The sequence below is a fragment of the Sinohyriopsis cumingii genome, chromosome 1, assembly GCF_028554795.1.
Source record: "Sinohyriopsis cumingii isolate HCF-2022 chromosome 1, ASM2855479v2, whole genome shotgun sequence".
In the NCBI taxonomy this organism is placed as follows: domain Eukaryota; kingdom Metazoa; phylum Mollusca; class Bivalvia; order Unionida; family Unionidae; genus Sinohyriopsis; species Sinohyriopsis cumingii.
The window spans coordinates 29,849,390-29,861,026 of NC_142961.1; the positions used below are offsets into that span (position 1 = coordinate 29,849,390).

General features: G+C 32.8%; 1 protein-coding gene across 1 annotated transcript in view; it reads right to left on the minus strand.

The window, feature by feature from the left end:
* The window catches only part of LOC149806617 (serine/threonine-protein kinase ICK-like), an 80,006-nt gene that overhangs the window by 42,350 nt on the left and 26,019 nt on the right, over positions 1 to 11,637 (minus strand). The window contains exons 4-6 of the mRNA XM_089955652.1: positions 11,296 to 11,375; positions 3,766 to 3,898; positions 971 to 1,142 (exon numbers count right to left, since the gene is read on the minus strand). Of these exons, the coding sequence (XP_089811778.1) occupies positions 971 to 1,142; positions 3,766 to 3,898; positions 11,296 to 11,375 (385 nt within the window). The remainder of the gene's footprint in view (positions 1 to 970; positions 1,143 to 3,765; positions 3,899 to 11,295; positions 11,376 to 11,637) is intronic.

An 11,637-nucleotide genomic window follows, 5' to 3' on the forward strand; every position in this document is an offset into this window, starting at 1 on the left:
GATTAAGCAAAAGTCACAATTCATGTCTGATTGTAACAAATTAAACAAACCCAATACTATAGGTGGTATAGTTACAGATAATATGATGATAAGATTAAGCAAAAGTCACAATTCATGTCTGATTGTAACAAGCCAAACAAAACCAATACTATAGGTGGTATAGTTACAGATAATATAATGATAAGATTAAGCAAAAGTCACAATTCATGTCTGATTGTAACAAGCCAAACAAAACCAATACTATAGGTGGTATAGTTACAGATAATATAATGATAAGATTAAGCAAAAGTCACAATTCATGTCTGATTGTAACAAACCAAACAAAACCAATACTACTGGTGGTATAGTTACAGATAATATAATGATAAGATTAAGCAAAAGTCACAATTCATGTCTGATTGTAACAAGCCAAACAAAACCAATACTATAGGTGGTATAGTTACAGATAATATAATGATAAGATTAAGCAAAATCACAATTCATGTCTGATTGTAACAAACCAAACCAAACCAATACTATAGGTGGTATAGTTACAGATAATACGATGATAAGATTAAGCAAAAGTCACAATTCATGTCTGATTGTAACAAGCCAAACAAACCCAATACTACAGGTGGTAATGTATCAGATGTTATGATGATAAGATTAAGTAAAAGTCACAATTCATGTCTGATTCTAACAAGCCAAACAAAACCAATACTGCAGGTGGTAAAGTATTAGATAATACGTTATGATGATAAGATTAAGTAAAAGTCACAATGCCTGTCTGATTGTAACAATTTCTTAAGGTAACTGTTTTTTTATTCTCTAACTATTACTTCCAAATAAGTTGGACAACATACAAAATGTACAAATGCAATGAAATTAGTTGTGTGAGCATCAGAAATACCAAAGAAAGTTCTTGATATGTGTTATAGTGACATATTCATCTCAGTAATTTTTATGATTAAAAAAGAAATGACTGACTAACCCTCTTTGGTGTACCCAGGATGTTACATATCTTGAAAATTTCATCGATCTCCGAAGTTCCAGGAAAAAGTGGACGTAGTGTATAAAGCTCTGACATAATACAGCCAATAGCCCACATGTCAATTGGGGAGCTGTAGTTTGTGGATCGAAGCAAAACCTCTGGAGCACGATACCTGCATGGTATAAAGACATGATAATAATGATGTGATTTCACAGTGAACAAATAAAAAATTGGATAACAAGGGCATCCTCTTTTTTCTTACTAGTTATGTGCATACTTAACAAGTATTACATTCATGTGATCTTCAAAGTAAATTATATAATAAAATACTTTTTTGCATTTTTTAACATTAAATAATGTTTGCATGACAATAGTTAAAAACCTAAGTAAGATGTTATTATAATACATTTTGCTGTGATTGCCTTACAAACCTCTTGATCTGTAAGAAAGATATTAGAGACTAACATTTTGAATTTTTCTGAATTTTTAGTTAAACCAAATATCTGTTCCTCCCCTGCACTCCAAATTTTGTTACAACCAGACACATTACATACATTGTGTATCCTTGTGCTATGAATGCATGCACAAAGTGGTCAAAAGCATAAAAAATTCACTGTAATTTAAATTTTCATATATTTAAATTCTGCCTCCCAATATCATGGACCTCTGGGAATGTATACTATTCTTGCAGATGGTTACCACAATGGCCATCTATGAACCAAGTTTGGTGAATTTTCACTTAATTATAAAGAAGAGATAGAAGAAGGGACAGATGGAGAGTATACAATAATCATAAAGCTTGGGAATATTGATCATGGACAGAACATGCAGCAAATTTTCAAATGTCAGTGTGGGTTTTGAAAGTCAAGCATGATTTCAAAAGATGGAAGACTGTCGAAAATTAACACAATGTACTTTTGAAATATCGAGTGTGGGTTTGACAGGGCAGCATGATTTCAAAGTATGGCAGTCTCTATAAAATTACCACAACCTAGTTTTTAACTTATTAAATCTAAAAAAATTGAAATGCAAAAAAGATTAGCAGTAAATAACCCAGATAGTTATAATGTCTATGTGAATTGCATATAGATCATCAATTATAATGTCTATGTGAATTGCATATAGATCATCAATTATAATGTCTATGTGAATTGCATATAGATCATCAATTATAATGTCTGCGTGAATTGCATATAGATCATCAATTATAAGTCTATGTGAATTGCATATAGATCATCAATTATATGTCTATGTGAATTGCATGTAGATCATCAATTATAATGTCTATGTGAATTGCATGTAGATCATCAATTATAATGTCTATGTGAATTGCATATAGATCATCAATTATATGTCTATATGAATTGCATATAGATCATCAATTATATGTCTATGTGAATTGCATATAGACCATCAACAGTATTCCTGAAAATATCTCAAGCATTCTTGTTGGTTAATTAACTGGAATGTTTTGTACTACTTTTATTTAAAACTGGCTGTATTCATACTATGGCATTTGACAATAATGTCTGGTGACAGTGTGACCTGAGGTCTTTAAAATCAACATTAAAAAATACTGACAAGAAGTTTTTGTGCAAGTTTCAATTAAAACATTTTTAATGCTTATGACAGAAGCTTATAAGAAACAAGATTTGCCAATAAAAGAATGCTTATGACCCTCCCCAACCCCAGTTCAGTGTAAATACAATTTTCAAACAATAATGTGAAATGATATCTCTCACCTGTTACACGGTGGCATAATCCAAAACCTTGCATGATCTTAATAGCAAGAAAAGCAGGTTACAATGACCTTATCCGTATGCCAGTAAAGTGATGGGTTAATGAATATTATAATATAAATACACTCATCAACAGACATAATTTATTATAAACAGAATGGGAAAAATGCTCATCAGTTGACTCAATTTTTTTTATACTGGATATAATGTCATACAATAGCATACAAGGTTACAAGTGATCTCATAAGGGTTATTGAAGCAAATAGAGGGATGATGGATGTACAGACAAGCTGATTCCAGACACACACACACACAACCAACTTTCTTTGCAGGGATTTCAATTATGAATGTCTGGTATTGTTGTGACACATAACTGTTGGCTAGAGTAAGCCAACTAGAAAATCCACAAAACCATAAATAGTCCTATCTTTTCCCTGATGGTCAAACAAGTATATATATATATATCAGCTATACCTACTTAAAGGTGCCCAAATGTAAGTCACAACAAATTTCAAAGCCAATGATATAGTCAATAACAAAAACAGCATAACAAATGATTTTGTCATGAAATAATATTGATTTATTAACACATATGTGCTGCTACATGTATATAATGATGTGTAATACATATATCAACAGGCATAATGTTAAGATATCCATAACTGTCTTGCGAGTTTTTTAAAAATTTTTTGTTGTACACAGCCTATTCATGTGGATGTATTGTGCAATAAAAAATGAACTGAATTCAATTCACCACGAGATTATTAAATTGGTTAAATTTCTCCACAAATCAAAATTCATCCTCTATAGTAATTCCCCCAAAATTGCATTCTTACTATAGGGTTATATGCAAATCAATTCTCTAAATGCCAGACTTGAGAAAGCTAATATAATTGTCACATGTACAAAAACTTCTTGTCATTACACTTATACTTAAGTCCATAGTATAATATCATATATTGAAGGTCCAACCAGCATAATCAATCAGAGAGAGAGAGAGAGAGAGGAAAAGAGAGAGAAGGAGAGAGACAGAGATAGAGAGAGAGAACTACATACCATCTTGTTGACACATAATCTGTATAAGGTGGGCGTGATCGTATTTCTCTGGCAAGACCAAAATCAGCTATCTTGATGCAGTCTGGACCCGAACACAATAAATTCTCAGGTTTCAAATCTCGATGAAAGAAACCTACAAATCAGAAAAGTTATCAAATTGCTCTTACTTACAAAAGGTCATCAAATTGCTTTCACTTACATGGTTTCCACGGAAACAATATCTCATCTGCAAACCATGCTACAATTAACACTCCTGTACAAGACTACTGACAAAAAGACTCTAAGACAAAATCTTAATGTTGATAAAACAACTGCCACCTCAGCTGCTAAATAATAATAGACACAATATTTCTCCTGGGCATAGCTTTCTAAATTTCTTAGATGGGGAATGATTTTATCATCTGACACGTAGGGCTGGCATTGCTATATGATTACCCATAAATGTGAATAAAGGAGAATGGGTTTATCATCTTGTACATAAGGTTGGCATCGTTATATGACTATGCAAGAGAGACAAAATAATGGCCTCATAAGCTTGGTGGAATATGTAAGATCATATAAAAAATATGCTTTAAAATTATTGCATTCTGAAAGTTAAAAGCGCAGATGTTTGGTGTTATATAGTACTTAAGTTTTTCTGGATATAGGGTTTAATGTAGCAAAATAAAGAAACACCATCTAACATCATTTATAAAACCTGATGGAGTCATGCTTCTCATTTCCCGTATTAGTTCGAAATCAGACCTTATTAAGCAGAAACAAACAAGAGTACTCAAATGGACTGATGCTCTACAGGGTGAAAGTATTTCCAGGAATTCAAGATTAGACCATTTCTTCATTTTACTGCTGATTGTTGAAACCATTTCTAAGTTTGTTCTGACTGATAACAATATTTTCAAATCAGCTGCTATGGTGGACATACCGGATGTCTGGTTGGCAATGTTTTCATTTATGACAAAGCAGACTTTATTAGAAGATTTTTGGTGAAAAACCCCAAATCATAATTATCATTTATTCATGATCAGTACTGACAACAAATTTTCAAGACCAATGTTGTGGCAGACATACTGGATGTATGACTGGCACCATTTCCATTTAGTTTCAACTAGGAATAATAAGAAGTCTATTGGTGGAAATCCAATTTGATATAGCCAGCCATTTGGGTGGAACAGAGACAACAATATTTTCAAGATGCCACCACTGTGACCATAGTGAAGGTTTTCACTGAGGACCAGCTAGACACCAAAAAACTTCTGGTGGAAACCTGATATTGAATGACATTCCATTTAAGAGGAATAACGACAACAATATTTTCAAGATAGCCACATACTGGACATCAGATCAGCACCATTTTAATTTAAGATCAACCAAAATTTTAAAAGAAGTCTTTCAGTGAAAGTGCCATTTCAATATGACTGCCCATTAATCATCGTGATAACATGATTTTCAAGATGGCTGCTGTGGTGGCCATTGTGAACATCAGAGCAGCATCCCTTTCATTTAGGACCAGATACAAGTAATAAGAAATCTTTTAGGGAAAACCTCATGTTGATATGACCTTATATTCAAGAGATATTAAAAATGGTCACTGTGTGGCAGATATATTTGATGTCAGATCAGTACCATTTTCATCTGAGACCAACTGGATATGATAAGAAGTCATGCTGAAAAGACCATGTCAAAATATGACTTTCTGACAAGGAGGAGCTGCAATAATGAGATTGCAGTCATATTAGATGTCAGATCAGCACCAGTTTTATTTATTTAAGTTGACATTATTAAGAAGTATTTTAGTGAAAATTCCAATCTGATATGACCATTCATGTAGGAGGATTAACAATAACAAGATTTTCAAGATGGGACACAATATCAAACTAATTTTCATTCAGGACCCAACCAGACATCATAAGAAGTCATTGAGTGAAAATCCCATGCTGATATGACCAGTAGAAGTAGTCAGAAGAAAACAAATTTTCAAGATGGCTGCTGTGGTGACCATAATGGATTTCTGATTGGCACCATTTTCATTAAGGACCAGCTAGACATCAGAAGAAGTCTTTTAGTTAAAACCTCATGTTAATATGTCCATCCATTCAAAAGAAGTTATGATAACAACATTTTGAAGATGGCTTCTGCAGCAGCCATTTTAGATGTATGAACAACACCATTTCGTTTAGTGCCAACTAGACCACATAATAAATGTATGTGTAAAGTTTTGTGGTAACAATCCAAATGGTTTAGGAGAAGTACTGATAACAAACTTGTGCTAACAAATGAACAGAAGACAGAAAACAGGCCATTCCATAAGATCTTCTGGTATGTGACCCAGTAGAGCAAGAATATCATGTAAATGTTTCTAATTTTTCCTTATCTTATTTCTCATTCTATCACCCTACAACTTCTGTTCTTAAATGACATAATTTAATTTTTGGCTTTGCTGTTACAGTTGATTTAATCTGTAAATTCATCCCTACAGGAGTATTAGGGTAACCCCATGTTAATACTATGATCTGCTCTTAATTAAATATCAAAATCTGTGTACAGGAATACAAGAACAGTCCCTCAAAGAGACAGATGCTCTACTGTCCAAAAACAAATTTCCAAGAATTCAAGATAAGACCATTTTTTTTTTGTTAACTGCAAAGCAATGAAACCATCTCTGATATTAAAATGATTTTCAAATCAGCTGCTCAGGTAGCCATATTGGCTGTAAAATCAGCACTATTTTAATTTAGGGATAGACCTGATGCCATCAGAAGACATTTAGTGAAAACACCATGCCAAAATGATCATCCATTCAGAAGAAATGGTAACAAAAGTTTCAATATGTTGATTGTGGCTGCCATATTGAATGTATGCATGGCACCATTTTCATGTAAGGACCAACAAGATATCAAAAGTCCAGAGAAATAGCAAAAACAAGTATTTCATTTTCATTCAGGACCAACAAGATACTGTAAGAAGTCTTCTGGTGACAACCCCCATGTCAATATAATTTTCCACTTAGGAAGTGTAACAATAATAAGATTTTCAAAATTGAATTTCCAAGAATCACAGATAAGTCAGTGTCTTCTTTTAAACTGTTGAGCACTAAAACCATTTCTGAAATTAGAAGCAAGTTCCAACACCTTTGGTAACAAAACCACTTTTTAATATCCAGGTTAACATGTTTCTCAAAATACCATAGTGAATGGTATCATTTTCATTAGGACCAACTAGATATAACAAGATGTCTTTTAGTGTCCAAGGTCACTATTTTCATTTAGGATGAACTAGACCATGGGATGAGTATCCAAAAGGAAAGATATTGTGTTAGATCTGGTCTATGACCAGTAAAGCTAAAATGTATCAAGGTTGATGTAATTCAGGAAATAAAAGGAAATTAAAAAGCCTGAACCAAAGCCTTAAGGCCAAACTTCTATGACTGTGACACTGACCCAAAAGGAAATGGGGCAATTGCATGTGTCATAAAATGAATCACATTAGTTTCACAGTAAGTAAATAACGAGAATAAAAACCATATGAAACTGCTGATGATGAAATGTTACTACTACGTCTCATTTCCTAATAATATGGTCTTGAGAAAATTTATTTCATTTTCTAGACATAGTTACATTTGAATGAAACACTGGAACATTTTTTATTATATCAAAATTGACCTTTTTGGAACCAGCCAAATGACACTGCCTGCTTTGTCACCTTGCACTAATGCCTGAAGGCTGAACTAAAAAAACATTATTTTCTCTTTAGGCTTTAATGTTGTTTTCTACTGAATGCAAGCAGGTGGAATATCTCCAAGAAAAAAATCAGATACAAAAATATGAATTAAATTTTTTTTATATTTTTCGGGACTCCAATAGGATGCAATGACCTAGTTATTGATAAAAATTGTTTTTGTGTGTGTGTGTATCTCCACTGTTGTTGGCTCCATGTTACAACTTATTTTACAAGACAAAAGTCTAAGGTGACCAAATGTGATGGTCTTATTGGATATGTGAGCAGCACCATTTTCATTTCAGACCAACTAGACATCATGAGAAGTGTTCTAGTGATATGGCTTCCCATTCAGGATGATTAAAGGTCACAGGCCATACCCGAACATTTTTCTTTTTACATCAGATTTGCATTACATGATCAAAAGTAGATATACTTGCACAAAATGAAGAAATAATAATTTGATTACTCTAAACAGAAGTATATAACGCTGTTACTTCCCCAAAGCTACAATTTCCAACCTTTATAAAAAAAAGAGAGTACTATAATCTATGGATAGGGAACATTTAGATGAAACTACTGAAAACTAATTTACTGTTCTGCCTGATATCAATGTGCAAGATGCACTCGACTGTGTCACTTTCAAAACTGTTCCACTGTTTTCAATTTATTTTCAAAATTCCCATTAATACAGGTAAAAAGGAATCAATGCTGGCTTCCCTATTTCAGCTGATTCTGTATAAAATGAAAAAAAAACAGAAATCAGCACACTTAAAAGACTCCGAAGTTGGCTTCTTTTTTATATTGGACTTCATTTTAAAAAATTGGTACACTTACAAGAACCTAAAGTCAGTTTCCAGGCTTGATTTGCTTTGTAATAAAATAACCTTTGTATTTGATATTCTGTCGGTAAGTTTAAGCAAGGAGTTTATTGCTCGCTGCCGGTTGTTTATTCATTACCTGGGCTTCTATTTGTTTGCCATATGTAATCGTAATTGATGCTTGCAGGGTAAATAGTATATGCAGAAATAACTTGCTTTAATAACACTTTTATAACCCATGCTAGCGAAAAGATTATCATTTGCACTAACAGTAAATGTTTTTTAAAATAATTATTTTTATTTGCGAGCTACGATTGTATAGTTAACCTGGATACAATACAATTTGGTCATTTTTCACCTTATAACCTATCATGCATGAATGGCAGGTGCCTTCAAGCAATTGGGTGATATTCTCATCTCTTTTGCGATTTTGTTATCTGACATAAGCGATACACACTACAGTAAGGATGTACACACCAGCCAGCATCTGCTACATATATGGAGTTCGTGGATATATTTTTGTCTTTATTAAATTTCACATGATGAAAAAAGAAGTAATAAATGATAACAATGCAAGGTTAGCTTCTTTGATTTTATTTTCAAATAAGTGTTTGTTTATCTATTTTATTGTACCGTGGGGAGGGGTAGCTGGACAAATTTAACACAAAATTATTTCCTTTCTTATTTGTATGGAATACTGGATCAAATACGATTGACAATAATGACTAGTAATGACAAGCTTTCAGTTTACGCACACACACTAAGACATCAACTTGAAAAATAAAAACAAACAATACAATTATCCAGTAAGAGCTTCACACTGCAGCAACTAAACACTGCAACCTGAAGCCTACAATTAAATATATTTGTTATACTATCTCATGTACACTACATTAAAAAAAAATGTATTCATATTCTGTAGAATATTATGTTAAGTATCACTGTTTTATTCAATAGTGATAATCTGACCAAAGACTTAAACTGAGAATGTTGTTGTGCAGATGGATATATCTTTTTAGCATAAAAAATAAATGTATATAAATATTTTAATTAGAATGAGTCAGATATGTCAGTTTGTGAAGCTCAGATTTAGCAAAGTTTCCCCATACATTTGAACAAATGTAATTCACTGGATCCTCTTTTTCTCCTTTCTTAAAAATAGGTGTAACCTTTGCATATTTTAATGTTTCTGGAAAATTACCACTCATCATTCAAGTTTATGAATTGCGCTAATGACTTTGTTATTACTGGTGCAGCAATTTGAAGAATTCATGGACCAATACCATCCAATCCAGAGGATTCATTAATATTCACTTTAATTAGCACTTTAATGTGAGTGACCCTGCTGGAAGTGTATATTCTCATCCAAGAATTGCTTAATTGTTGGAATTTTGTTGGGATCAGCTGTGATTGTTATACACATATTGTTGGATTTGAAGAGGAGTCGTCAGCCATGTTTGATTTTGGTGTTACACAATCTTTGTAGGTTGAATCTATTTCAAGTGTATATTTCTGTTTAGTATTGAGTGTGTCTATATTCTTTATATCATTTAAGAGATCCTACTGGGTAAATCCTGAAAATGAATCTCATGAATCTGATTTGAAAAATGAGTAGATCCACTGAGGCAGTGAAGAAGTGGCCAAATTTGTTTTACTGTTCTCCTGTCTGAACATGCAAATCTGTACTTATATCCACAGACTGAGGTTACTAAGTTACCCTGACACTTTATGCACTGCCTAAATTAGTTGCTGGTAGCACATAGAACTAGTATATTTGGATCTGATTTTTATTTAGGAACTAACCCTGTGTAAAATATGAAACATTGGAGTGGAACCTTAAGGGTCATTTTAAAACAACAAATTGTCCCTTTAGCTCTGACAATTTTGGCTTTTTATCAGCTAATAATTTAGTCTCTTTGGCAAATACACACATGCACACACAAATACACTTGGATCTCCATTTGAAAAAAATGTGGGTTTATTTTTTGCCAAGGTCTTATAGGATTATCATTAGGACTGGTCACCATTGAAGTCCTTCATATTTATGTCTGCCCCCACCCAACCTTCATCCACAAAATGGAAGGATACATAGTGGTTTTAAGATGTCCATCCATCACACTTCCTTGTAAGGAAAATAGTTCTTAAACCACCAAGCCAGACCAAATTTTAAATTCTGATATCATGTGGGTCCCAAAACTTTATTAGGTTTAGGTGACAGGCTTTATTTGGCCAATTTTACACATGTATGAGAGTTTTAGACCAATTTTTTTTTTTATATATACTAAAACCTTATAAGAATGCTGCACAGAAATTATTCGAGGTAGAACTTGGCATACATATTTGTATTGATACAAAGATGATTTCATTAGATTTTCAGGTCATTTTATACATTTTTTAATCTTTGTTGTTTTACAGATTTTTATAACTTTTTACGCCTTTTCAAAAACAAAAACCTTGTATCACGATTAAACAAAAGTCACTTGAGGCAGAAAAATGAAGTTTGTTAAACATGTAATTCATATGTATGTATCCAAGTTAGATTTACACATCTGTAACTTTTTGGGACTATTCTGATAAAACCTGATTCATATTTGTAATGATATTTGGTAAATATCTGTATTCAAATATATGCATCATTTCTGCAAATAGTTATAGCTGATGTGCTGTATTGTAAAACCCAAATTATTTTTTTGATGCTTTTTTCTGCACTTTGTATACCCCACTGATAATAGCATTGGTTATTTTCAGAAAATTGTGCAAAACCATGCACCATACTAGCTTACAACTGACCCAGACACTACAGCCTTACTTTCCTTGTTTATCTAGATCTGTTTAATAGATATCAACTGTATACACTTCAAACTGGTCACATGTGGTTAAGATATTTCTAATGTAATACAATCATTACTTGGCTTGTTGCCATTTGTCCAATATTATCCTTGTCAGAAACAAAAAAATGAACCTAGTGCCACAGGGAAGATTAAATGGGCCTTACCATGTTTATGCATAAAAGCCATGCCTTGTAGAACTTGGTATATGATATTTCTTACAACAGACTCGGGGAAAAGCTTGTCCCTGGAAAATAAAGAGGAAAAATAAAGTGGAACTATACCAAAATATGGGGCGAGTGCAAGTGTACTGAGTCAGCTGTTATCATAGGTAGAAATAATAACTTGTAACAATTTTTCATAGCCAAAGTAATACTGGAATCCATATGTACTCACCTATTATAATTTGAGTCCAACTGCAAACAACATAGATCCTGATCTGCATAATGTGCCAAAAGACCAGGGTCCATGTTATTTGTTCTTTTGATTACTCCTAACAAACTGCATTA